The following is a 27,908-nucleotide window of genomic DNA, read 5'->3' as shown; positions in this document are numbered from 1 at the left end:
ACATTTTGTAGGAAGTACTTCTTTGCTAGATGCTAGGTCTGAGGACTTATTTTCTAATCTAAGATGTCCAACTTTATCCCACTACAAATGGTCTAGATGCTAGGTCTGAGGACTTATTTTCTAATCTAAGATGTCCAACTTTATCCCACTACAAATGGTATAAAGACGTACTCTTTTCTCGCCTTCATTCCCGAGAAGACAGTAGTGCAGACCATTGGAAAGAAAAGTTCATAGCAGGCTTACCATACTTGTATGCTGAAAAGGTCAAAAACAGATTAAAATAAACATGGAGGAATAATACCATATTCCCAATATACTCAAGGAGAACTCCCTACAGAAATATGTGCAAAAGGACTTACCCCGTGTACTGATTTAAAACTGAAACGATAATTAGACAAGTAGAGACGGGCAAAAAAGAACTAAGTGATTTCTGTGAACAATTCGGCTACAATACTATACCCATGTCTGATAAGCCCCATAAAAGGAAAAATAAAAATAAAAGGTATAAACCTGGTCAGCGATATAGTAATAAGGAAAAATTTACCAAAAAATTTGCTCCAAAAAATAGTTTTGAAAGAACTAAAGGTAAAAGAAAATTACCAGTATGTTATAAATGTGGAAAAGTAGGACATTATAAAAGTAGATATAAAATAAAAAAGAGAATAAGTTCTTTGCAATGAGAAGACGAAATTAAACATCAATTATATCAAATTTTGCAAATTGATGAGGAATCTGAAGAAAGCTCACAAAGCTCTGACTCTGAACCTCTGCTTGGAGAAATAGAAGATGAGAGTGTAATATTTAGTAGCTCAGATTCTGGCAAAGATATGGAAATAGAAGATTGTTTTTGTCATACTCTTAATGAAGAAGATAATCTAATTATAGAAATAACAGATAAAATAACTAATCCAGAAGCAAAGAAGGGAGCTTTAACCCAATTTATTCAGATAGCTAAAATAAAAAGAAACCGCCTCCTCTTGTGAAAACCCAAGAAGATTACAGCTTAGCAAAAATCTTGAAAAGAATCAATAAAAAGGACAGTATCCAGAAAGAACCATCCATTTCTGAGCTTAAGCATGAAATAATAGAAGTAAAAAATGAATTAACATTCCTTAAAAATAGAATAAGAGGTTTAGAACTGGCATCAAATATCCAAGATAGTCTTGTTGATGCAGATGAAGAATTAGAATTTGATAATATTATAAATAGCTATAAAAGACCTTTATCTCCCATAAATGAAATACCAGAATCTTCTAATTCAAATCAAAATATTATAAAAAACAGATGATAATAAAAACCTACTAAACAAAGTAGTCACACAAATATGGTTTGTGTTAATAAAAATAATAGTTAATGAAGAATACAGTTTCCAGTCCCTAGCATTAATAGACTCAGGAGCTGATCTCAATTGCATAAATGAAGGCTAAGTTCCTACTAAATACTGTAGTAAGACAACCCAGATACTGAATACTGCAGATGAGAGTAGATTAATTATAAATTATAAATTACCAAAAGCTGCAATATGTAATAATGGTAATTGCCTTGAAATGCCTTTTATAATGGTCAAAGGATTAAACCAAGCCGTTATACTTGGAACACCTTTTTTAAATTTATTTTACCCAATAAAAATTGACAGTTCAGGGATTGAGTCTAATATTGAAGGTCATAATATTAAAATTGAATTTATTGACAAACCAAAAATACAAGAAATAAAGAAAAGTTCTTGTATTATTTAAAAGAAGAAACAAGATATAAAAAAATAAATGAAAGACTTGCTCTCCCAATAACTCTTAAAAAAGTTACTGAAATAAAGAAAAGAATAGAAATAGAGATATGCGCGGACCTGCCAAGTGCATTCTGAAAAAGGAAAAAACAAATAGTAAGCTTGCCATATGAAGAAAATTTTGAAAAAAGTAATATTCCCACTAAGGCAAGGCCCATTCAAATGAATCCTAGACTTCTTGAAATCTGCAAAAGAGAAATTGACGAATTATTCCAGAAGCAGCTAATCAGAAAATGTTCGTTACCATGGAGCTGTTCAGCTTTCTATGTTGAAAAGGCCTCAGAAAAAGAAAGAGGAGTACCTACTGGTAATAAACTATAAACCGCTGAATAAGGTACTCAAATGGGCAAGATATTCTATTCCAAATACAAAAGACCTGCTTGATAGACTCATAAATGCTTGTATATTTTCTAAATTTGATCAAAAATCGGGATACTAGCAAATACAAATTTATGAAAAAGATAGATATAAAACATGTTTCAATATCCCGTGCTGACAATACGAATGGAACGTAATGCTCTTTGGGCTAAAAAACGCTCATTCAGAATTTCAAAATATTATGAATGATGTTTTCAATCCTTATATAAAATTCACGATTGTATATATATAGATAATGTACTGATATTTTCAGATTCCTTTGAACAACATATTAAACAAATAAATGTTTTTATAAATGCAATCAAAGCAGCAGGCTTGGTAGTCTCTTCTAAAAAGATTAGTCTCTGCCAAACCAAAATAAGATTTTTGGGTCACAATATATTCCAAGGAAATATTATTCCAATAGATATAGCTATAGAATTTGCTAATAAATTTTCAGATATTATTTTAAATAAAACTGAACTGCAAATGTTTTTGGGATGTTTAAACTATATCTCAGATTTTTATGAAAATTTAGCCATTGACGCTAAACCTTATTTGAAAGACTAAAAAGAATTCACCAAAATGGACTGATGAACATACTTCAGGAGTTCGAAAAATAAAAAATAAAGCCAAAGAACTACCTTGTCTCTCACTTTCCAATCCTGTTGCTTTTAAAATTATTGATTGCGATGCTTTCGAAATTGGATTAAGAGATATATTAAAACAAAAAATAGATCAAACTGAACATTTAGTCTGTTTTACATTCAAAGCTTGGAATACATTGCAGCAAAATTATTCTACGGTTAAAAAAGAGATTCTGGCCATAGTACACTGTGTTACAAAATTCCAAAGTGATCTTTTGAATAAAAAATTTCTAATAAGAATATATTGTAAAGCTGCAAAAGATATTTTGCTCAAAGACGTAAAAAATCTTGTTTCCAAACAAATTTTTGCCCGTTGGCAAGCAATCCTTTATTCCTTTGAGTTTGACATAGAACATATTATGGGATCTACTGACTTCCTTCTTGACTTTTTAACACGTGAATTTTTGCAGGGGGGACAGGGATAGAGAGACAAACAGAGATAGACGAATAGTGCTGAATGCAAATATGAGTAAAGGAAAAAAAATGGTTCCATCCTCATCCGGAAGCCCCCTAATACATTCCCCAATAACTCCAAACCAACTGATAACAAGGCAAGCGCAAAATCTTGTCTCCTCTCCGAGCCTAGTTAAAATCCCAGCATCAGAAAAATCACTATTTATAGAAACTACTTTCATCTCTGATATAATATTAGAAGATGAACACATGGACATGGATCCAGTTGATTTGGCCAATTTATATTTAATAAACCATTTAAACCCTTCTAATAGCAATAAGACTAGGGAATGGTATGAGGCCATTCTTCTAGAAACCAGCTCTACAACCCTAGTACATTTTTGCCAAAAGAATACAAATACAATTGCCTATTCTAAATTCCAGATTAGAATGATAATTTCTTATAAAGAATGGGGGATGGACCCAACAAGAAGCAGAAAGCTTAATGCTTCAGATTTCAATAATAAATATTACAGGTATTCTGAATATATAGATGCCTGGCACAAGGTTTTCTCTCTTCAAAATAATACCAATTACCACACTTGGTTTATACAGATAAAACTACCAGGAGTAACTGGATTTCCAAATTGGTTTAAAATCTGGTTCCAAATTTGGGAATCTGGATCTGAGATATTGCCACAAAAGATACAACTTTCTCAACAAAAGTTCGCTGAATATAATAATAAGAACCCCAAAATAAACCTGCACTTATATTTCATGGCCTATTATGAGATTCCATGGATCATGAAATGGTCCTATGCAATAACAGATGATTATACCCACAATTGGGAGTACATCCCAAAATTAGAAAATCAAGTCTATATTAAATGGTGGGATGTCTATGAGAATAAAGCAATAGACCTTGAAAATATAAAATTGAGAAAGATTCCTACCCCAATACAAGAGAAAAAAGAGAATCACTTTGCTGACTATATAAACAAAATGAAGCAGCAGAACCCAACTGCTACCAAGGACTAATTGAAGAAAAAACTATTACAAAAGTTTGAAGAACAAGAAGAAGCAATGTCAACCTCAATAGCAAATGAAGAAGAAGATTATGCAATAGAAAATGAAGACTGTGAGTTGATACAGCTAAAGATCGATTTTCCTTGAAAACTCGGAAAAAACCCTCGAGAGAAAAGCCCATCAATATTAATAGCCATCACTATTAGCAAATTCCCTTTGTTTGCCATTTGCCCAATAAAGCCATCAATAATGACAGCTATTACTATTAGCAGATTTCCTTTGTCAGCCACCTGTTCGCCAATAGAGTCCATTTGTCGTCACCTAACCACCACAAGACAAACCGCCGACGCATCTTACTATTCCTAGATACTACCGTACCACCAACTGTCAAGATTAGCCGACAGCTGTCAATGTTCAACGCACCTGCAGACAATCACCGACAAATTTTTACTGTGCTGAGGTGCTGTTGTGCTCCTTTTAGTCACCTCCGACCACTATGCTACCCTCATTTAGTCATTTCATCAGTCATGAGCTGGCATCCACCTTTAGGCCATAAATAATTGGAGATTGGGGTCTGAAGCTTATAAAAGGGGACCTCGTCTATTCAAAGGAAGGGGGAGTGTTCTCTCTTCTGCTCTCTTCTGCTCTTTCTGCTCTCCCATGTTCTCTACTAAGTTTCAAGTCTTCCTCTCCTCTTAAATCTCTGCAAGTTTGAGCCTCACCCTCCAAGCTCTACTCACCATTCCGTTGTGTTTCCACTCATATCCGAGCTCCCGGGTAATAAATACATTGTTCTTCTCTTTACTCAGCAAATACATTGTTCTTCTCTTGACTCTGCAAATACACCGTTCTTCTCTCTACTCTGCAAATACACTATTCTTCTCTCTACTCTGCAAATACACTGTTCTTCTCTTTACTCTGCAAATACACTGCTCTGCAAATACACTGTTCTTCTCTCTACTCTGCAAATACACTGTTCTTCTCTCTACTCTACAAATATACTGCTCTTCTATTTGCTATTCTATTCTCTTCTCTGAGCTCAATATCTTCTCTAAAAAGCTACTCTTTGTTTAAATACTATATATCAGGTGGTGCGTTTAAAACCACTAAGAGTTTGAGTGTTTGTAAGCCTATATGTGTGATTGTAATCTCAATAATTTGCCGAGTCATTGTCTTGAGGAGTGAAAGCTCTTCATCAGTTTCTGAATCTGTAAAATGTAAGTACTCTTCTGAATTTTAATGAAGTTTATCCTTATGCAAATAAAGTTTATTGTTAGTATAAAAGTTAGATCTGTTACATATATGAATTGGGTTGTCCTTGATATTTCTCCTTCTTTATTATTTACTCTGATAATTGCTTTCTTTTATGTCAGATATATTAGATATATGCTCAACTAATATTGTTACCTGATTTAGTTCTAAGTGTCTAAATATTGAACAATAGACATAGAATAAGGTTTCAAAACAGATCTTGGGTAGTTTGGTATCAGAGCCAAGTTCTCCACAATAGTAAACTGTAGGATGAGAATACTGTTTTAAAAGACAAAAGGCTTAATAAAATTTACCATTAGAGGTAAGTCCAAGAGTTGAGACCAAAGTCGCCCAAACCCGTACTGCCATTTAAGGCCAGAGTGAGCCGCTGAGGCATAGGGATTGTAAGAGGTTGACTCGTGTACTTATCCGTTACCTTAATGGAAAATTTTATTAGGACAATGCCCAATAAAACAGTATCATCACCCAACAGTACACTTAGAATAAAGAATAGTGAAGAAATAATTATCGATAATATCGAAAAACAAATACATAATTGGAACATACCCAAGGTTCCTATTACGGTATATATATAAAAAGGGTACTTTTGAGTTTAAAACTAGTTATGCTATAAAAACAGTTGAACAAAGTATCTCTGTCAATACTGAACAAGAATGCTTCCAGTTATTGTCTGAGAAAATGTTAAAAAAACATAAGCACAAGGAATATAAATATTTACATATAGGATTAATCCAAATAGCAGTTAAACCATTAACTAGGCTAGAACTAAACATTTCTATATTATTATGTTTAAGAGATAGTAGGCATAATAAGTTTTCTGATTCGTTACTAGGAGTAGTTGAGTCTAGCGTCTGTAATGGTCCTATATACTTCAACTGCTTTCCTAATTTTTCTGTTTCTCTAACTGATCCCAACCTTCTGAAAGTCCTCACTTTAAACTTAAAAATACAAGGGTTTGACATGAACCTGGTTCCCAAAATATTGCTCTAATATATATGATATGTTATGAGGTGATGAACACCTTAAATCCAAATGTCCTCTAGATGGACACCAAAGGACAAACAGTATTCTTTCAGACCAACATCGAAAAGTCTAATACTGTTGTTCCTAGGGCAGTAACATGGTCACAAATTACATTGCCAATATGTGATCTATACACAATGAAAACCAACACTACAAAACTCCAGTTAACCGAGAACCAGACCAAATAATAGAATATCATGATGGTAATTAGTAGAACCATATTAAACTTTTCCGAAGGAATTAGTAGGACCCCTAGTAGGATACCTACTCCTTCTAGGCATTCTACCTCATCTATCCTTGATAAACCAATATAAGAAGGATTAATTAGAACTAATAGTAATATTCATATACCAGTTTATAAAATCTATTAATCAAATTTATCTGGGAATGAACCTACATTTTTTTACCTTGATTTCAATGTTTTAGCCCTTCAAGAAGAGAGAAAATTTAAAATGGATATAGATTCGTTAAAAAATGACTATCTTTCTGAGGAAAATAAAAATATAAGAGATTGGTATTTAATAGAATTTCCTAAGGAAATGCTAAACATCCTGCATAAAAGATATAACAAATTTGTAAAAAAGAATAGACAAAGCATAAGATTCTTCTTATGGTTAAAAGCTACCCTAGAAGAGAAAGGCATTCCAGTACCTAATTTTGAATTAAATACATTGGAAAGTCAATATCAAGTCTACCAAACAAGTGAAGGAGAGGAAATACAAAGCATACACCCTCCTAAAAGAAATCTCCAGATAAAAGGGACATTAAAAGAGAAACCAGAAACAAAAGCCTCCTCATATAAATTAATTCCAAAAGATAATGAACATCATAGTCATAACATAGACGTTATCCCTCACATAATCGAACAAAACAATTATACTAATTTATGCCTCCAATCCATCGGTAAACAAACTACCAGGATTGAAACAAAACTAAGTAAATCCCAATCCAAAATTATAAAGGAGGAAGATGAAAAGACAAAGGCCATCTTATTTAAACCCCCTCTAGAGCTAAATAAAGGAAGATTCAATTTGGAAGGAATTAAGAAAAAGGAAGAAAATAAAGAATTAGTTGATGAACTAATAAAAAAGCTGTCCAAGCTTAACATAAAGGAAGATAGAAAGAGGAAAGGCATTATAGTCAAATCTAAAGCTTTAGTATTAAAGGAGGACCTAGCCAATGCTGAAATGCAAAATATGGAAAAAGCCTTTAAGGAAGATAATTTTGGCCAAAGCATTAATAGAATAGATTATGGACGAAAATGGAGGCCAACGGCCCAATCAAGGATATATTATACTAGGCCAACCCCAGTAGATATACAGTTTGAGGAAGATCAGATTTCAAGTATTGTATCTTACTCAGGGAGAACAATTGTCAATTGGAATATCGATGGTATGTCTGACCATCATATATTAGATACTATGAAACATATGACCATGTATGCCACTGCTTGTAAAGTAGCAAGAAACCATGATCATGAAGTAGCTAAGGCTATTGTCTATGGCTTCAAAGGATGGTTAAGAGGTTGGTGGGACTTCCACATGATTGAAACTGTTAGATAACAAATATTAAATGCTACAAGACAGTGGACGGTAAAAAACGAAAATAATCAGGATATACCACATAGTGAAAGTGATGTCGTAAATACACTCATTTATACAATAACCTTACATTTTGTAGGAAGTACTTCTTTGGTAGATGCTAGGTCTCGGGACTTATTATATAATCTAAGATGTCCAACTTTATCTCACTACAAATGGTCTAAAGAAGTATTCTTTTCTCGCCTTCTGTCCCGAGAAGACAGTAGTGCAGACTATTGGATAGAAAAGTTCATAACAAACTTACCATACTTCTTTGCTGAAAATGTCAAAACCAGATTAAAAAATAAACATAGAAGAATAATATCATATTCCCTTTATACTCTAAGAGAACTCTCTGCAGAAATCTGTGCAGAAGGACTTGCCCTGTATACTGATTTAAAATTGAAACGACAATTAGATAAGCAGAGAATGACGGGCAAGAAAGAACTAGATGATTTCTGTGAACAATTCGGCTACAATACTATAACCTGTCTGATAAGCCCCATAAAAGAAAAAATAAAAATAAAAAGTATAAACCTTGTCAGCAATAGAGTAATAAGGAAAAATTTACCAAAAAATTTCCTCCAAAAAATAGTTTTGAAAGAACTAAAGGTAAAAGAAAATTACCAGTATGTTATAATTGTGGAAAAGTAGGACATTATAAAAATAAATGTAAAATAAAAAAGAGAATAAGTGCTTTGCAACTAGAAAACGAAATTAAACATCAATTATATCAAATTTTGAAAAATGATGAGGATCTGTAGAAAGCTCACAAAGCTCTGACTCTGAACCTCTGCTTGGAGAAATAGAAAATGAGAGTCTAATATTTAGTAGCTCGGATTCTGCCAAAGATATGGAAATAGAAGATTGTTTTTGTCATACTCTTACTGAAAAAGATAACCTAATTATAGAAATAATAGATAAAATAACTAATTCAGAAGCAAAGAAAGAAGCTTTAACCCAATTTATTCAGATAGCTAAAATAAAAAAGAAACCGCCTCCTCTTGTGAAAACCCAAGAAGATTACAGCTTAGCAGAAATCCTGAAAAGATTCAATAAAAAGGACAGTATCCAGAAAGAACCATCCATTGCTGAGCTTAAGCATGAAATAATAGAAGTAAAAAATGAATTAACATTCCTTAAAAATAGAAGAAGAGGTTTATAACTGGCATCAAATATCCAAGATACTCTTGTTGATACAGATGAAGAATTAGAATTTGATAATATTGTAAATAACTATAAAAGACATTTATCTCCCATAAATGAAATACCAGAATCTTCTAATTCAAATCAAAATATTATACAAAACATATGATAATAAAACCTACTCAACAAAGTAGTCACACAAAAATGGTTTGTGTTAATAAAAATAATAGTTAATGAAGAATACAGTTTCTAGTCCCTAGCATTAATAGACTCAGGAGCTGATCTCAATTGCATAAATAAAGGCTAAGTTCCTACTAAATACTGTAGTAAGACAACCCAAATACTAAATACTGCAGACGGCAGTAGGCTAATTATAAATTATAAATTATAAATTACCAAAAGCTGTAATATGTAATAATGGTAATACCCTTGAAATGCCTTTTATAATGGTCAAAGGATTAAACCAAGCCGTTATACTTGAAACACCTTTTTTAAATTTATTATACCCAATAAAAATTGATAGTTCAGGGATTGTGTCTAATATTGAAGGTCATAATATTAAAATTGAATTTATTGACAAACTAAAAATAAAAGAAATAAACAATGTTAAACAAACTTTAAGAAATAAAGAAAAGTTCTTGTATTATTTAAAAGAAGAAATAAAATATAAACAAATAAATGAAAGACTTGCTCTCCTGGAAAATATTAAAAAAAATTCTGAAATAAAGAAAAGAATAGAAATAGAGATATACGCCGACCTACCAAGTGCATTCTGAAATAGGAAAAAACATATAGTAAGCTTGCCATATGAAGAAAATTTTGATGAAAGTAATATTCCCACTAAGCCAAGGCCCATTCAAATGAATCCTAGACTTCTTGAATTCTACATAAAAAGAAATGGACGAATTACTTCAGAAGCAGCTAATCAGAAAAAGTTCGTCACCATGGAGTTGTTCAGTTTTCTATGTTGAGAAGGTCTCAGAAAAAGAAAGAGGAGTACCTAGACAGGTAATAAACTGTAAACCGCTGAATAAGGTACTCAAATAGGTAGGATATCCTATTCCAAATAAGAAAGACCTGCTTGATAGACTCGTAAATGCTTGTATATTTTCTAAATTTGATCTAAAGTCGGGATACTGGCAAATACAAATTTATGAAAAAGATAGATATAAAACTGCTTTCAATGTCCCGTTCGGACAATACGAATGGAACGTAATGCCTTTGGGCTAAAAAATGCTCCTTCAGAATTTCAAAATATTATGAATGATGTTTTCAATCCTTATATAAAATTCATAATTGTATATACAGATGATGTACAGATATTTTCATTTTCCTTTGAACAACATATTAAACATATAAATGTTTTTATAAATGCAATCAAAGCAGCAGGCTTGGTAGTCTCTGCTAAATAGCTTAGTCTGTGCCAAACCAAAATAAGATTTTTGGGTCACAATATATTCCAAGGAAATATCATTCCAATAGATAGAGCTATAGAATTTTCTAATAAATTTCCAGATATTATTTTAGATAAAACTGAACTGCAAAGGTTTTTGGGATGTTAAAACTATATCTCAGATTTTTATGAAAATTTAGCCTTTGATGCTATTATTTGAAAGACTAAAAACGAATCCACCAAAATGGACTGATGAACGTACTTCAGCAGTTCGAAAAATAAAAAATAAAGCCAAAGAACTACCTTGTCTCTCACTTTCCAATCCTGATGCTTTTAAAATTATTGATTGCTATGCTTTCGAAATATTATTCTATGGTTAAAAAAGATTCTAGCCATAGTACACTCTGTTGCAAAATTCCAAAGTGATCTTTTGAATAAAAAATTTCTCATAAGAACAGATTGTAAAGCTGCAAAAAATATTTTACCCTAAGACGTAAAAAATCTTGTTTTCAAACAAATTTTTGCCCGCTGGCAGGCAATTCTTTCTTCCTTTGAGTTTGATATAGAACATATTAAGGGCACTACTAACTTCCTTCCTGACTTAGCATATATCTAATATATCTGACATAAAAGAAAGCAATGATCAGAGTAAATAATAATGAAAGAGAAATATCAAGGACAACCCAATTTATATAAGTAATAGATCTAACTTTATACTAACAATAAACTTCACTTGCATAAGGATAAACTTTCATTAAAATTCAGAAGAGTACTTACATTTTACAGATACAGAAACTGGTGAAGGGCTACCACTCCTCAGGACAATAACTCGGCAAATTATTGAGATTACAATCACACATATAGGCTTACAAACACTCAAACTCGAAGTGGTTTTAAACACACCACCCGATATACGGTATTTAAACAAAGAATAGCTTTTTAGAGAAGATAGTGAGCTCAGAGAAGAGAATAGAATAGCAGATAGAAGGGCAGTATATTTGCAGGGTACAGAGAGTAAAAGTGTATTTGCATAGTATAGAGAAGAACAATGTATTTGCAGAGTAGAGAGAAGAACAATGTATTTTCAGAGTAGAGAGAAGAACATTGTATTTGCAGAGTAGAGAGAAGAACAATGTATTTGCAAAGTAGAGAGAAGAACAACGTATTTATTACCCGGGAGCTCAGATATGAGTGGAAACACAACGGAATAGTGAGTAGAGCTTGGAGGGTGAGGCTCGGACTTGCAGAGATTTAAGAGGAAAGGAAGACTTGAAACTTACTAGAGAACAGGGGAGAGCAGAAAGAGCAGAAGAGAGCACACTCCCCATGCCTTTGAATAGACGAGGTCCCCATTTATAGCCTTCATACCCCATTGTCCAATTATTTATGGTCTAAAGGTGGATGCCAGCTCATGACTGATGAAATGACTAAAAGAGGGTAGCATAGTGGTCGGAGGTGACTAAAAGGAGCACAACAGCATCTCAGCACAAGAAAAATTTGTCGGTGATTGTCGGTAGGTGCGTCGAACAGTGACAGCTGCCGGCTAATCTTGACAGTTGGTGGTACGGTAGTATCTAGGAATAGTAAGTTGCGTCGGTGGTTTGTCTTGTGGTGGTTAGGTGACGACCAATGGACTCTATTGGCGGACAGGTGGCTGACAAAGGAAATCTGCTAATAGTAATAGCTGTCATTATTGATGGCTTTATTGGGCAAGTGGCAGACAAAGGGAATCTTCTAATAGTAATGGCTATTAACATTGATGGGCTTTTGTCTCGAGGTTTTTTTCGAGTTTTCAGGGAAAATCGATCCTTGGCTGTATCAACTCACAGTCTTCATTTTCTATTGTATAATCTTCTTCTTCATTTGCTGTTGAGGTTGACATTGCTTCTTCTTGTTCTTCGAACATTGGTAATAGTTTTTTCTTCAATTCGTCTTCGGTAGCAGTTGGGTTTTGCTCATACATTTTGTTTATATAGTCAGCAAAGTGGTCCTCTTTTTTCTCTTGTACTGAGGTTGGTCCTCTTGCTCAATTTTATATTTTCAGGGTCTAATGCTCTATTCTCATAGACATCCCACCATGTAATATAGACTTGTTTTCCTAATTTTGGGATGTACTCTCAGTTGTGGGTATAGTCATCTGTTATTGCATAAGACCATTTCATGATCCATAGAATCTGATAATAAGCCATGAAATATAAGTGCAGGTCTATTTAGGGGTTATTGTTATTATATTCAGCGAACTTTTGTTGAGAAAGTTGTAACTTTTGTGGCAATATCTTAGATCCAGATCCCCAAATCTGGAACCAGATTTTAAACCAATTTGGAAATCTAGTTACTATTGGTAGTTTTATTTGTATAAACCAAGTGTGGGAATTGGAATTATTTTGAAGAGAGAAAACCTTGTGCCAGGTATCTATATATTCAGAATACCTGTAATATTTATTATTGAATTCTGAAGCATTAAGCTTTCTGCTTCTTGTTGGGTCCATCCTCCATTCTTTATAAGAAATTATCTTTCTTATCAGGAATTTAGAATAGGAAATTGTATTTGTATTCTTTTAGCAAAAATGTACTAGGGTTATAAAGCCGGTTTCTAAAAGAATGGCCTCATCCCATTCCCTAGTCTTATTGCTATTAGAAGGGTTTAAATGGTTTATTAAATATAAATTGGCCAAATCAACTGGATCCATGTCCATGTGTTCATCTTCTAATATTATATCAGAGATGAAAGTAGTTTCTATAAGTGATTTTTTTTATGCTGGGATTTTAACTGGGCTCGGAGAGGAGACAAGATTTTTCGCTTGCCTTGTTATCAGTTGATTGGAGTTATTGGGGAATGTATTAGGGGGCTTCTGGACGAGGATGGAATTATTTCTTTTCCTTTACTCATAGTTGTATTCAGTACTATTCGTCTATCTCCGTTTGTCTCTCTATCCCTGTCCCCCTGCAAAAATTCACGTGTTAAAAAGTCAGGAAGGAAGTTAGTAGATCCCTTAATACGTTCTATATCAAACTCAAAGGAAGAAAGGATTGCCAGCCAGCGGGCAAAAATTTGTTTGGAAACAAGATTTTTTTGTCTTTGAGCAAAATATCTTTTGCAGTTTTACAATCTGTTCTTATGCGAAATTTTTTATTCAAAAGATCACTTGGGAATTTTGTAACACAGTGTACTATGGCCATAATCTCTTTTTAAGCGTAGAATAATTTTGCGGCGTTGTATTCCAGGCTTTGGATGTAAAACGTACTAAATGTTCATTTTGATCTATTTTTTGTTTTAATATACCTCCTAATCCAATTTCGGAAGCATCGCAATCAATAATTTTAAAAGCATCAGGATTGAAAAGTGAGAGACAAGGTAGTTCTTTGGCTTTATTATTTATTTTTCGAACTGCTGAAGTACGTTCATCAGTCCATTCTGGTGGATTTTTTTTTAGTCTTTCAAATAAGGGTTTAGCATCAATGGATAAATTTTCATAAAAATCCGAGATATAATTTAAACATCCCAAAAACCTTTGCAGTTCAGTTTTATCTAAAATAACATCTGGAAATTTATTAGCAAATTCTATAGCTCTATCTATTGGAATAATATTTCCATGGAATATATTATGACCCAAAAATTTTATTTTGGTTTGACACAGACTAATCTTCTTTGCAAAGACTACCAAGCCTACTGCTTTGATTGCATTTATAAAAACATTTGTATATTTGATATGCTGTTCAAAGGAATTTGAAAATATCAGTACATCATCTATATATACAATCATGAATTTTGTATAAGGATTGAAAACATCATTCATAATATTTTGAAATTATGAAGGAGCGTTTTATAGCCCAAAGGGCATTACAATCCATTCGTATTGTCCGAACGGGACATTGAAAGCAGTTTTATATCTATCTTTTTCATAAATTTGTATTTGCCAGTATCCCGACTTTAGATCAAATTTAGAAAATATACAAGCATTTACGAGTCTATCAAGCAGGTCTTTCTTATTTGGAATAGGATATCTTACCCATTTGAGTACCTTATTCAGCGGTTTATAGTTTATTACCAGTTTAGGTACTCCTTTGTTTTTTCTGAGTCCTTCTCAACATAGAAAGCTGAACAGCTCCATGGTGATGAACTTTTTCTGATTAGCTGCTTCTGGAGTAATTCGTCAATTTCTTTTTTGCAGATTTCAAGAAGTCCAGGATTCATTTGAATGAGCCTTGCCTTAGTGGGAATATTACTTTCATCAAAAATTTCTTCATATGGCAAGCTTACTATATGTTTTTTTCATATTCCAAAATGCACTTGGCAGGTCCGCGCATATCTCTATTTCTATTCTTTTCTTTATTTCAGGAATTTTTTTAATATTTTCTGGGAGAGCAAAATTTTCATTTATTTTTTTATATTTTATTTCTTCTTTTAAATAATACAAGAACTTTTCTTTATTTCTTAAAGTTTGTTTAACATTGTTTATTTCTTTTATTTTTGGTTTGTCAATAAATTCAATTTTAATATTATGACCTTCAATATTAGACTCAATCCCTGAACTATCAATTTTTATTGGGTATAATAAATTTTAAAAAGGTGTTCCAAGTATAACGGCTTGGTTTATTCCTTTGACTATTATAAAAGGCATTTCAAGGCAATTACCATTATTACATATTGCAGCTTTTGGTAATTTATAATTTATAATTAATATACTCCCATCTGTAGTATTCAGTATCTGGGTTGTCTTACTACAGTATTTAGTAGGAACTTAGCCTTCATTTATGCAATTGAGATCAGCTCCTGAGTCTATTAATGCTAGGGACTAGAAACTGTATTCTTCATTAACTATTATTTTTATTAACATAAACCATATGTGTGTGACTACTTTGTTGAGTAGGTTTTTATTATCATCTGTTTTTATAACATTTTGATTTGAATTAGAAGATTCTGGTATTTCATTTATGGGAGATAAAGGTCTTTTATAGCTATTTATAATATTATCAAATTCTAATTCTTCATCTATATCAACAAGACTATCTTGGATATTTGATGCCAGTTCTAAACCTCTTATTCTATTTTTAAGGAATGTTAATTCATTTTTTACTTCTATTATTTCATGCTTAAGCTCAGCAATGGATGGTTCTTTCTAGATACTGTCTTTTTTATTGATTCTTTTCAGGATTTCTGCTAAGCTGTAATCTTCTTGGGTTTTCACAAGAGGAGGCGGTTTCTTTTTTATTTTAGCTATCTGAATAAATTGGGTTAAAGCTCCTTTCTTTGCTTCTGGATTAGTTATTTTATCTGTTATTTCTATAATTAGGTTATCTTTTTCAGTAAGAGTATGACAAAAACAATCTTCTATTTCCATATCTTTGCCAGAATCCAAGCTACTAAATATTAGACTCTCATCTTCTATTTCTCCAAGCAGAGGTTCAGAGTCAGAGCTTTGTGAGCTTTCTTCAGATTCCTCATCAATTTGCAAAATTTGATATACCATCTTTCCTTTTATACTCTAGGAGAACTCTCTGTAGAAATTTGTGCAGAAAGACTTGCCCTGTGTACTGATTTAAAACTGAAACGACAATTAGATAAGTAGAGAATGACAGGCAAGAAAGTACTAGGTGATTTCTGTAAACAATTCGGCTACAATACTATACCCCTGTCTGATAAGTCCCATAAAAGAAAAATAAAAATAAACGGTATAAACCTGGTCAACGATATAGTAATAAGGAAAAATTTACCAAAACTTCGCTCCAAAAAATAATTTTAAAAGAACTAAAGGTGAAAGAAAGTTACCAGTATGTTATAATTGTGGAAAAGTAGGACATTATAAAAATAAATGTAAAATAAAAAAGTGAATAAGTGCTTTGCAATTAGAAGACGAAATTATTCCTCCATGTTTATTTTTTAATTTGGTTTTGACCTTTTCAGCAAACAAGTATGGTACGCTTGCTATGAACTTTTCTTTCCAATGGTCTGCACTACCGTCTTCCCGGGATAGAAGGCGAGAAAAGAATACGTCTTTATTGCATTTGTAGTGAGATAAAGTTGGACATCTTAGATTAGATAATAAGTCCTCAGACCTAGCATCTAGCAAAGAAATACTTCCTACAAAATATAGGGTTATTGTATAAATGAGTGTATTTACGGCATCACTTTCACTATGTGGTATATCTTGATTATATTCATTTTTTACCGTCCATTGTCTTGTAGCATTTAATATTTGTTGTTTAGCGGTTTTACTCATGTGGAAGTCCCACCAACCTCTTAACCATCCTGTGAAGCCACAGACAATAGCCTTAGCTACTTCCTGATAATGGTTTCCTGTTACTTTACAAGCAGTGGCATACATGGTCATACGTTTCATAGTATCTAATATCTAATGTATATATATATATATATATATATATATAAGGTTGCAACCTTAAAACGTAGAATTACAGATGCACCTCAAAAATCTATCGGAAAGGTTGTTTTAATGTTGAAAAACCCTATATTTGATCATCTTGACATCGAGATGTATGAATATAAAGAAAAAATGTTTTTGAGTCCCAGAAATAGTGCATCTTGCAACACATTATCTAGGCTATCCATTTTCAAGATTTTCATATGTTTATATATCTCCTTGATTTTAACTATATTTGGAGTTTAAAAATTTCTAATTAGATATGAAAATAGATTTTAAGATAATCATAAGAATTCTTTACAACAAACTTACATGTTATGATAAAATTTAGAGGTGCGCCTTAATTGGATTATTTAAGGTTGCAACCTTATAAAAACCCCACCCTTTGGATATATATATATACGCAATGCCTAGAGGCAAAAATGAACAGTGATTTCACAGTCCTCATTATCGTCCAAAGTTTATCTCGCGGTCACAATTGTCTGGTAATGTCTTATTTTTTATTTTATTTTTACAAATCGGAATGACCTAAAATTTAGAGCTGTGTATTCATAAAAAATAGGGGAATCTTTGAAAAATATGAAACAAATATTTTACATGAAAAAGATTGACCAAAATACCCTCAAAATGTTTTGAGGGTATTTTGATCAGTTTTGTTTTCACATATAACTTTTTTTATATTTTTATTAAATGTGCCTCACTAAGATGTACATACCCTCCAAATTTCAAGCTATTCTGATTTATAAAACAGAAAAAATGAAAAATAAAATGTTATCAAATAATCATGACCGCACGATGAAATTTGGACAGTGATGAGGGTAGGCGAATCACTATTCATTTTTGGCTATAGGCATTGGGTAGACTTTTCCTTATTTATTTCCAACGCCTATAGGTGAAAATGAATAGTGATTTTGCCTACCTTCATCACCGTCCAAATTTTATCCTGCTGTCACGATTGTTTGATAGTGTTTTATTTTTTGCATTTTTTTCTTACAAATCAAAATGGGCTGAAATTTGAAGGGTATTTACATCTTACTGAGGCACATCTAATAAAAATATAAAAAAAATTATCTGCAAAAAAAAAATTGACCAAAATACTTCTAAAACGTTTCGGGGGTATTTTGGTCAATTTTTTCATGTAAAATATTTGTTCTATATTTTTCAAAGATTCCCCTATTCTTGATGAATACACGTTCCAATTTTAGGTCATTTCAATTTGTAGAAAAAAATAAAAAATGAAACACTACCGGACAATCGTGACCGCGCGATGAACTTTGGACGGTGAAGGGGGTAGGCAAAATCATTGTTCATGTTCGATATATATATATATATATATTATATTGATATATTATATTGTATTATTTATATGAAAAATTGTTTCATACGGACTGGACCGTATTTCTACAATGTGCGGTCCAGAGGTATAAAGCATCCATCTTAAAGATGGATGCAAATAGGTGGTCCATTTAAAAACAAGTATAACTAACTGTCCAAATGTTTTCTTAATATAACTATTATTTTTAATTTTCAAATTTTACTTTCTTTTTCATATTCATGATGACAAAGATTATATATTCTCTAAAATTAAGATTAAATGATATTTAAAAAATATATTTATTGTCAAGCCCGCATTTCTACAATATGCAGCTCAGCTGCATAGAAACCGTGTCCTATTTATATTGATATTATTAATATATATTTGTATTATATATAGACAACGTCAATGACAGGTGAAGAGTCTATTTTAAAAAATTATTAGATGATGAACACATTGGGAACATAGTGGTTGACAGAACAGTTGGTACAAGTGACAATGGAGGTCATAAATACATTTGTCGGATTAAGATGTCGAAAGTGAAAGAAGCTTTGAAAATGATGAAAATAGGAAACGTTTTAGGACCATATAGTATCCGATAGACGATTGACAGTGTATGGGGAAAATTGGCATTGACTGGGTAACGAAGTTGTTCAACAAAGTATTTAGAACAAAAAAAATGTCAGATGAATGGAGGAAAAGTATTGTAGTATCTATTTACGAGAACAAAGGAGACATACAAATTTATGCAAACTATCGAGGGATCAAGCTTATGGGCCATATTATGAAGCTCTGGGAGATAGTCATGGAGCAATGACTAAGGCATGAAACGAGTGTATCTGAAAACCAATTTGGTTTTATGCTAGGAAGGTCAATAACGGAAGCTATTTTTCTACTTATGCAATTGATTGAAAAGTTTAGAGCGACGAGAAAAGACCTTTACGTGCTCTTTATTGATCTAGATAAAACTTAAGATAGAGTGCCTCGAGATTTGATTTGACCGGTATTATAAAAGAAAAATGTCTCTAGACACTACATCGACTTGGTGAGAGATATGTACCATGGAGTGCTAACTAGCGTGCGAACAACTAGTGGAGTTACAAGTGTGTTTTTAATGACAATATGCCTACATCAAAGCATTGAGCCTGTACCTTTTTGTCTTAGTTATGGACGACTTAACTAGGCGCCCAAGGGATAAGTACCGTGGTATATGTTATTCATAGATGATATAGTTTTGATTGATGAGACCCGAAACGACGTCAACACAAAGTTAGAACTTTGGAGGGATGCTCTAAAATCCAAACGTTTTAAAATTAGTCAGACTAAGACAATATATGGAGTGCAAGTTTAGTAATAATAGGAGTAGAGATAATAAAGTAGTTAAGATTGATGGTCAAGAAATAGAAAAAAATTCCACATTCGATATCTTGGGTCGATAATCCAGAAAAATGGAGAGATCGAGTACGATGTCATATATAGAATTAGAGTTGGGTGGGTGAAGTGGAGATGTGCAACTAGAATTTTATGTGATCCCCGCATACTAATAGGACAACGGTGAGACCAGCTTTGCTCTATAGGTAGAATGTTGGGCGGACAAAAAATAATATACCCATAAAATTAGTGTAGCGAATATGAAGATATTGAGATGGAAGAGTGGCTAGACAAGAATGGATAGAATTATAAATGAATCTATTCGAAAGAATTTAGTCGTGATACCAATAGACGATAAAATGAGAGAGAGTAGACTTAGGTGGGCTTGCCATGCGTGGCGCTGATCAAGTACAACACCTATTAGGATGTGCGAGGTAGTTCAAGTGGAATGATTGAAAAAGGCAAAGGGTGGGCCCCAAAGGATGTAGTTGGAAGTAGTCCGAAAAGATATGGAGACTTATACCGTCACTGATGAAAAACGAAACACTACTAGACAATCATGACCTTGCGATGAACTTTAGATGGTGATGAGGGTAAGCGAAATCATTGTTTATATATATGGCAGTGATTTCATGCAACGATTGCATAATAATATAATGCAACAATCTTCAAAAATCATATTAGAGCTATTTGTTTGATCCAAATTTTAAAATGTACAATCTTTTCATTCTAATGAACAATCACAAATTTTTTTTTTTTGAAAATACAATCTACAAAGTATTTTTTTAGCCCAATTAACATAGGCCGTCCATTTTGATAAGATGCTTTAGATCTAGGCCTTTGAAGGATCTTTTATTTTCCAAATTTTTTAGATAATTTTATTATCATCAGATAAACAATGTTAAAAAGATAAAAATGATTTTGAGTTTGTAAATACTAAGATCTTGAAATTCACCAAATGAATGGTCTAGATTCCTTGTTGGAAAGGACTCATTTTGACCATATCTAGGGTTCAAATTGAACTTTTTTTTGGGATTGATTATTAAGATGAAAAGAGTGTGTGTGCAAAATTTTGGGTCATACAAATACCACAAACATGGTTTTCTAGAAGTGTGGTTGCATTATACTATAATACAACCGTTGCATTAGATTATTGCCCATATATATTATTATATTTTATTTATATAATAGATATTTCTAATACAATATATATTATACAGTGTTTATGTTTAAGACCCAGTTTTTATGCGGTTAAGCTCGCATATGTAGAAATGTGAGCCTCGTAATAAATATATTTTTGAGATGGATTTTAAGATTTAATTTCAAAGGACATGTAATCTCTAACATAGAGATCATGAATATGAAAAAATAAATAAATTTTAAAAATTAGAAATCATAATTCTAATAAGAAAACATTTAGACCGTTAGTTTCTATTGTTTTAAGATAGAGCACCTACTTGCATCCATCCTTAAGATGGACGCTTTACTCTTTCTGGACCGTATATGTAGAAATACCATCCAGCCTGCATGAAACAATTTTCCTTATATTTAATATAATATTAGCATAGTATTTAAACAAAGAGTAATGATCCTATAGGATCCTCCCCCACTCATCTGTGTAAGACCCCAAAGGATCACCATTAAAGTTGGTACAGATCTCCAGAAAAGTTATCACATAAGTGTGAGACTTGACTTTTTTATAGATTCGAGCCATATTTAATCGTGATCATTTGGGGTCATATAGGATAACTATCTATTTTAATTAGATATATATTAAACATATTTACAAAATAAATTTAAATATCAAATAAATTACCAAACATATGAAATTCATCACACATCACTTTCTAAAAGTGTTAACAACTGTGGAGTAAAAAAATTGAATTTTTTTTTACATATGTAAATATTTTTCCTAGATTTTTTCCATACGAAACCCAAAAATAAACACTCTTTGTTCTAGAGCAAAAAAAAAGCAGGGAAAAATGACCTCTAATACCCTCCTTGAAATTTCCTATTAACTGCCTGGGTTAACCAAAATCCCTTACACCTTCAAGTTTTAAACTTTGGGACCATCAGCCATTTAATTATATATTTTTTTTGTTCTTTTTACAAATTTGATCTTTTTGTTTTACAAAATGCCAAACCTATACATTAGTCTTCCATATTTTTTTTTGTGACTTGATATATAATTTTTATTGATGGCAATAATTTATAATTATTATAAATAATTAATAATTATAAGAATAATGATCTCATGAGACCCTCCCACGCCTATGTGTAGGACTTTAAAATATTATCATTAAATTTGGTACAGATCTTTAAAAAAAATTATCATATAGGTGTGAGATTTGACATTTTTAGAAGTCGGTGCCAAATTTAATGTTGATCATTTGAAATCCTACACACAAAGATGTGGGAGGGTCTCGTAGGATCATTACTCAAATAATAATAATAACAATAATAACAATAATAATATATTAATTATTAAATATTTCATCCTTTAGAAGTATTTTGATAAAATTTTTTAATAAATAAATAATAATAACCAGTAACAATAGTAACAAATATCTCGACGATCTAACAATATTGATATAATTGTAAAATTTTGAAGTTCAAACTAAATTGGTATAATTATAAAATAAATTATAATGTTAAAAAAATTTATTTTTTTTTAATATCTAAATTTATAAGGTGGATCGACCAAGGTACGATTGGTTTTAGGCGACAAAAGAGAAAAGGAAGGAAACATTTCGTAAAATTAAAACATCAAATTCGTAAAAAAAAAAAAACAAAGAAAATCAGAATTAGGGGCTGACAATTGGCACAAGTGCTTTTAGTGAATCCCGGGCAAATAGGGATGGAAGTTTCTAAACTGCTCTGTCTCTGTAACCTATTGAAGGATCCTCTGTTCTGAGTTTCTCCTCCTCTTTTCTCTCTAAAACTCCAGTTAACTTCGTACAGAGAGGCTCTTGGTTTTCTCTCGCTTCTTCTCTCTCTCTCTCCCTGAACTTCTACAGTTCCACCGCTTCCTCTTGTCTCTCTATTGCCATGAATCTCATCAATATTCTGAGTGAGAACCCAAACAAACCACCTTTTTTTTTTTTGCTCCTAATCTTGTTTTTATGGAACCCATCTCAGGAATGCTCTTGAGTTCTTTTTAATTTTTCAAATATGATTCAGGGCTGCAGAAGCGGGCGTTATTTTTCCTCTCAGAGAAGCCCCCTTTGTACATGGTTTTTGCTTCTCAATACTCAACAGCTCCTTCCACTGAAGAATATGCGAAAAGGAATTATGCAAAAAATGCCTCAGAATATAACACTGTTTTGAGTTGCCTTATTTCTCAGAAAAGGTATTATTCAGAACTTGGTTTTATGTAGTTCATAAAATATTAAAAAACCCTCCAATTCCTTCCTATCTTTTTTTTTTAAAATTTCTGGTACGTGTCTTTTATTTAAGTTCAGCCCATATTAGTTCTTCACTAGCTTCATGCAACAGTTAAATTTATTGTGGAATTTCTCTTTTTTTTGCTTTGTTTGTTTTGCCTCCCTATTTTCTTTTGTGATTGATTCTTACATTTGCATAAAATTCTTACTGATTTGTACTTGTATTTTCCTTATATTTTACCCCAAAATGAACTCAGGCACTTCTTGTTGAGAGATGTGTATGAAGACATGCTGTTAGATGGAGTTCAGCCAGTTAGAGATGTTTTCCATTCATTGATTGTTGGTACAATGAAAGGGGCCAGACTCCAAGATGCTTTTTTCTTTAGAGATGAGATGAAATCAATGGGATTGCTCCCTGATGTAAGTATTTTTTGTTCTTTTACATTTATTTATTTTCTGGTAATGAGTAACAGTAGAATGTTGGCGTGTTCATAAAGCTTCATGTATTTATGGTGATTGCTACTCCATTGTCTAGAATAGAGTGTTCTTTTAGCTCCATAGCTACTTGTTCTTTTTCCAATGGTTTAATGCAGCTGGTTGAAATCTTACCTTGTATGAGATCCTTATCTGCTACACAAAGTGGTGAGCTTGAAGATGTGTGTCCCTTTCGCATAATAAACTAGTAATGAAAAACATTTTGGTTGATCTATGGGTGCTCAATGCTAACTTTTTTGGGGCATTGTTGATTCGGAGTCCAATCCTCTGGTTGGGGAGGTCATGTTTTCCAATGAAGTTCTTCACTAAAATCATTATGGTTCACATGTCATTTGGGGCTGATATTTTCCTATGGGATTGTATACTATGAGACCATTTATCTTTATTACAAGGAGGTCACAATTGGTATGAGCCATTAGATGTCAAATTGGATGCCTTGGGTTGTGTCACAAAGTTCGAGAATTCTTTTTTAACTTTGAGTTCGATCAATAATATACTTACAACCACCCAATTTGAAATTTGACAAGCAAGACTGACTCTGTCCTCCTTGTATTAAAAGTAAATGGTCTCTTTGTATACTTTCCTTTTCTTATTGGGCTTGGCATGAATCCATTGTTATCCAAGTCTGTTTAATATTTGGGTTCTTGACTTGCATTGATACTTTATGGTACAATTTGCCCATGTTTCCAGAGCTTGAGTGGACACTAACATATTAATGTAAAACTAGTAATATGCAATATGCTTGGTCCGAATACTCAAGTAATTGACCAAGTAGATTTACTCCTTATGTTTCAGCACTCGGGACTCATGTTAGTTGGTTATCTTTTTTTTTCTCTTATCTGCGCTGAGAAGAGAAGGATAGTTGTGACTTTTTTGGGCACTAATCTCGACTTGTACTGACATTCTCTTGTGGATCATATAGTGATTTGTGTGGCTGGTTTATACATTGCAATTAATCCGATTCAAATATGTCTCGGATTTTTCTTTGTATTGATACATAATGGGCATGTATTTGCAGATTTGTCAGTAAAATATAATTGCTGCAAGTTAAAGTTGGAGCATAGTTTTAAGACAAGGTTGAATATAGTAGGAGAAGGGGGTTGGTAATGTTGAGATTTTGTGGCCATTGAAAGGCCTTACGAGAGCATGTAATAGAATTTTATAATAGTGGATTAATCAACTCCAGTGGGAGTATGGTCCAGAGGGGGTGAAGCTGACAACATTGATGCCAAGACTTAGGCTAGGCTTGACTAGGTCGAGTTGAGTTCTAACACCCTATAGATCTGAGCATATGGCACAATCGAGAAGGTTTTGCAGGTTAGTCATTGATGAAGTCGGAGAGATGCTCAGGGTAGTTGACCAAGGGACTCAGTGACCCTTGTGTTCGATTGGTAGGCCTGAAGGGACAAAGGCTAAATCCTCATCATGACCATCACACAACATGTACATATGATAGCCATATTGAGAAGTGGACACCATTGAGGGTGTCACATGTATATGTGTGAGAGATAGCCCCCATAACCTAGGCTTGTCCCTAGGGGAAACCTGTAGTCCGTAGACTAGGACTATGTTCTCAACACCTATTAACTGGCTTTGATTGTCCAATCATGAACTCTTGTGATGGACTGTGGGTCATGGAAATTAGGTCAGTTTGATAAAGTGAGTGTGGGACATGGCCACTAGAGGAGATGGAGTGCCTCAGTATATTTGTATTTTCCTTAACGAAGTTGGATCCAATTCCTATCAAATAATTCTAATATGTTTAATTTTATGTTAAATGATTTTTAGAGTATTAATATGAATTTTTAGATATCTTTGGATATTTTATTTTATCAAAATAAGTTTTTAAGTAAGCTAAATTTTTCAGGTATTTACAAATTCAGAGAGTAAAATAAAATACTTCTTTTTCTTCCAAAAATCCTTTTATTTGTTTTAAAATTTATGAAGATTGTGGGGCCCGCCACATTAGGCCCATTTAGATGGGGGCGTGGGGCCCACAATGACCTCCGTAAGTGAGATGCGCCACTCTTTCCTGTTTCCTTGCAGTGTGGCTTGATAAGGAAGCCACATACTGGCATAAGCTGATTTGAAATTTAAAAGGAATGATTTATGAAAATTAAAAGGAATGACTTTCAAGTGGAAGGACTGAAAAGGGCAAGGGGTAGCCCAAAAGGATGCGGTTGAAAGTTGTTCGAAAAGATATGGGGACTTATGGCCTCATGTAGGATATGACCTTTAATAGAGTAGACTAGAGAACCATGATTCATGTAGCCGACCCCAATTATTTGGGAAAAGGCTAAAATGATGATAATTTATGAAAAGAGGATGATTGTATTCAAAATAGGAAGATGTAGAGATTGATTGAAATTAAATAAGAAATTCATATTATATTTCTCTACGTAAAATATTTGATGAGATTAGGTTAAGGAAGCTGGGGGATAAGGTTTTAACACCTTCTTTTAGATTATGATGACAGATATAAGGGTTGTATGGCTAAGATCTCTCACCTCACAGGTCACCTATGGTATACGGTCAAAGTTTTTTTTTTTAATATATATATATATATATATATATATATTGGGGGGTCCATTCTCTACACCCTTACTTGCACCTCGCCCTCTTCCTCCTAGGGTGGCATGCCACCCTCTCTCTTTCATTATATCCTAAAGACTTAGACAAGAAAAGAAGGGGCACACCCTAGAGAGTGCAAAAGAAGGGGGCACACCCCACATTGTTGCATCAAGAGAGGCCTTATCTTTCACATACATGCTCTTGTGTTTTAAGAGAAGGGTTTAGCCAAGCATCCCATTTGTTGAGATTCAAGAAAGGCCAAAGATCCCATACACCATTGTTGGAGGAGACCCGGTGTGGGGTGTACCAAGTTCATTAGAGGTAATCTTGTGTCAAATTACTTATTTTTGTTATACTGTGCTTTTCTTGTTCCCAATCTCCATTTATGTATTTTTATTTAATGAGAAAAGCTTTGAAAGGTGGTAGCAAGTGAGAATCCTTTCTTTGGTTTTTTTTTACGTAATTGAGTTAAAATTGTATTTCTTGGACATATGTAAGTGTTCTAACTGGTATTGCAAAAGTAAAGTAAGTGTTCTAACCGGTATTGCAAAAGTAAATTCTAAATTATATATACTGTGCTAGATCACGTCATCCATTCTCAAGTAGCTTATGGTGATTTTGGTTTGCAAACATGGTGGGTTTATTTCTTTCAACTTGGTATGTATTGCTTAGAAACTAAGGAATTTGAGTATTGTTGAGGCTTAATCAATTGTAGGGGGCTGCATTGAAACTTCAGTGAGTTGTGATAGTGCCTGCCAAGCCCAAATTTGTGGTGAAGGATGATAATTAATTTCCCTATTGTATCAGGAATTTGTAAGTATGGCTTCACATTTGTCTGGAGGAGGTGGTGGGCATGCATGTTTTGCTGCACAACAACAGTGATTGAGAATGCCGCAACAGGGATGGAATGTCATCAAAATGTGTTGGAAATGTTGATTTATTTATTGGGTTTGCGATCTGATCTCTGCACAAAAGAGGGGTGCTAGGTTAGGTTAATGGTTAGAGAACAATGCAATTAACATGTTGTATTGGTACTTATCTATGTACAGCTTGTCTCCTATTGGTTGATAGACAAATATGTGGTGCAAGTGTAGATTAGTAGAATAACCATAATGTGTGAATGGGCAAGGCTGGAAAATTCACCCATTCGAGCGCCCAGGTGGCCAGAGGCCTTGAACGCAGGCCTAGTTGGGTGGGATGGGGCCATGTCACATTGCGGGTGCCTAGGCATCTGGCGAGGCAGCTGTGAAAATTTAGAGAAAGGGGCGAAAATGCCCCTTGGATGGGGGCATTTTTGTTCTTTTTCCCCTCAAATCTTTGTATTAAGACCATGGGGGGTCATTTTAAACCCCCAAGACCCTTGGAGAACCAATTTCAAGCCAAAAACAGGCTTAAATCCGGATTTCTTGTAAGAAATCTAAGATCGAATGAAAATCCAAAATTTTAGATTTCTGGCAAAATCAAAAGGCATTTTCACCCATTCTTTTTGGGGCTTGAAGTGATTGTGCAATGAGGTTTTTGGCAACTAAAGCTTACCCTTTCAAAGCTTGAAGGATTCCGTTTTAGAGGTTAGAGATTTCAAGTTTTGGATTAAGTTTTATGTGCAATTATATATTTCTCATAAGATATTTATACGTATTATGTTTTTTTTTTTTTCTCTTTTGTTTGTGGGATTATTATTTCATCTTGAGAATGTGGATTATTATGGTTTTGATGTGTTTAAACTTTGTTTACAAATTTGGATCTGGTTTTGAATTCATTAAACCTAAACCA

The 27,908-nt window shown here is 33.0% G+C and overlaps 1 protein-coding gene across 3 annotated transcripts in view; it reads left to right on the top strand.

Moving 5' to 3' along the window:
• Nucleotides 1–22,508: 22,508 nt before the first annotated feature.
• The window catches only part of LOC18438681 (Pentatricopeptide repeat (PPR) superfamily protein), a 33,324-nt gene continuing 27,924 nt past the window's right edge, over nt 22,509–27,908 (top strand). For all 3 annotated transcript variants that reach the window (XR_016058612.1, XM_006848874.4, XM_088870962.1), the window contains exons 1-3: nt 22,509–22,756; nt 22,867–23,035; nt 23,327–23,489. Coding sequence is in view for 2 of the 3 variants with exons in the window: in XM_006848874.4 (XP_006848937.1) it covers nt 22,735–22,756; nt 22,867–23,035; nt 23,327–23,489 (354 nt within the window). In the remaining variant the exon portion in view is untranslated. The remainder of the gene's footprint in view (nt 22,757–22,866; nt 23,036–23,326; nt 23,490–27,908) is intronic.

Source organism: Amborella trichopoda, chromosome 6 (genome assembly GCF_054954075.1).
Source record: "Amborella trichopoda isolate Santa Cruz 75 chromosome 6, AtrichopodaSantaCruz75HAP2 v2.0, whole genome shotgun sequence".
Taxonomy (NCBI): domain Eukaryota; kingdom Viridiplantae; phylum Streptophyta; class Magnoliopsida; order Amborellales; family Amborellaceae; genus Amborella; species Amborella trichopoda.
The sequence above is the reverse complement of the archived record's forward strand: the minus strand, read 5'-3'. Positions and strand labels throughout refer to the sequence as shown.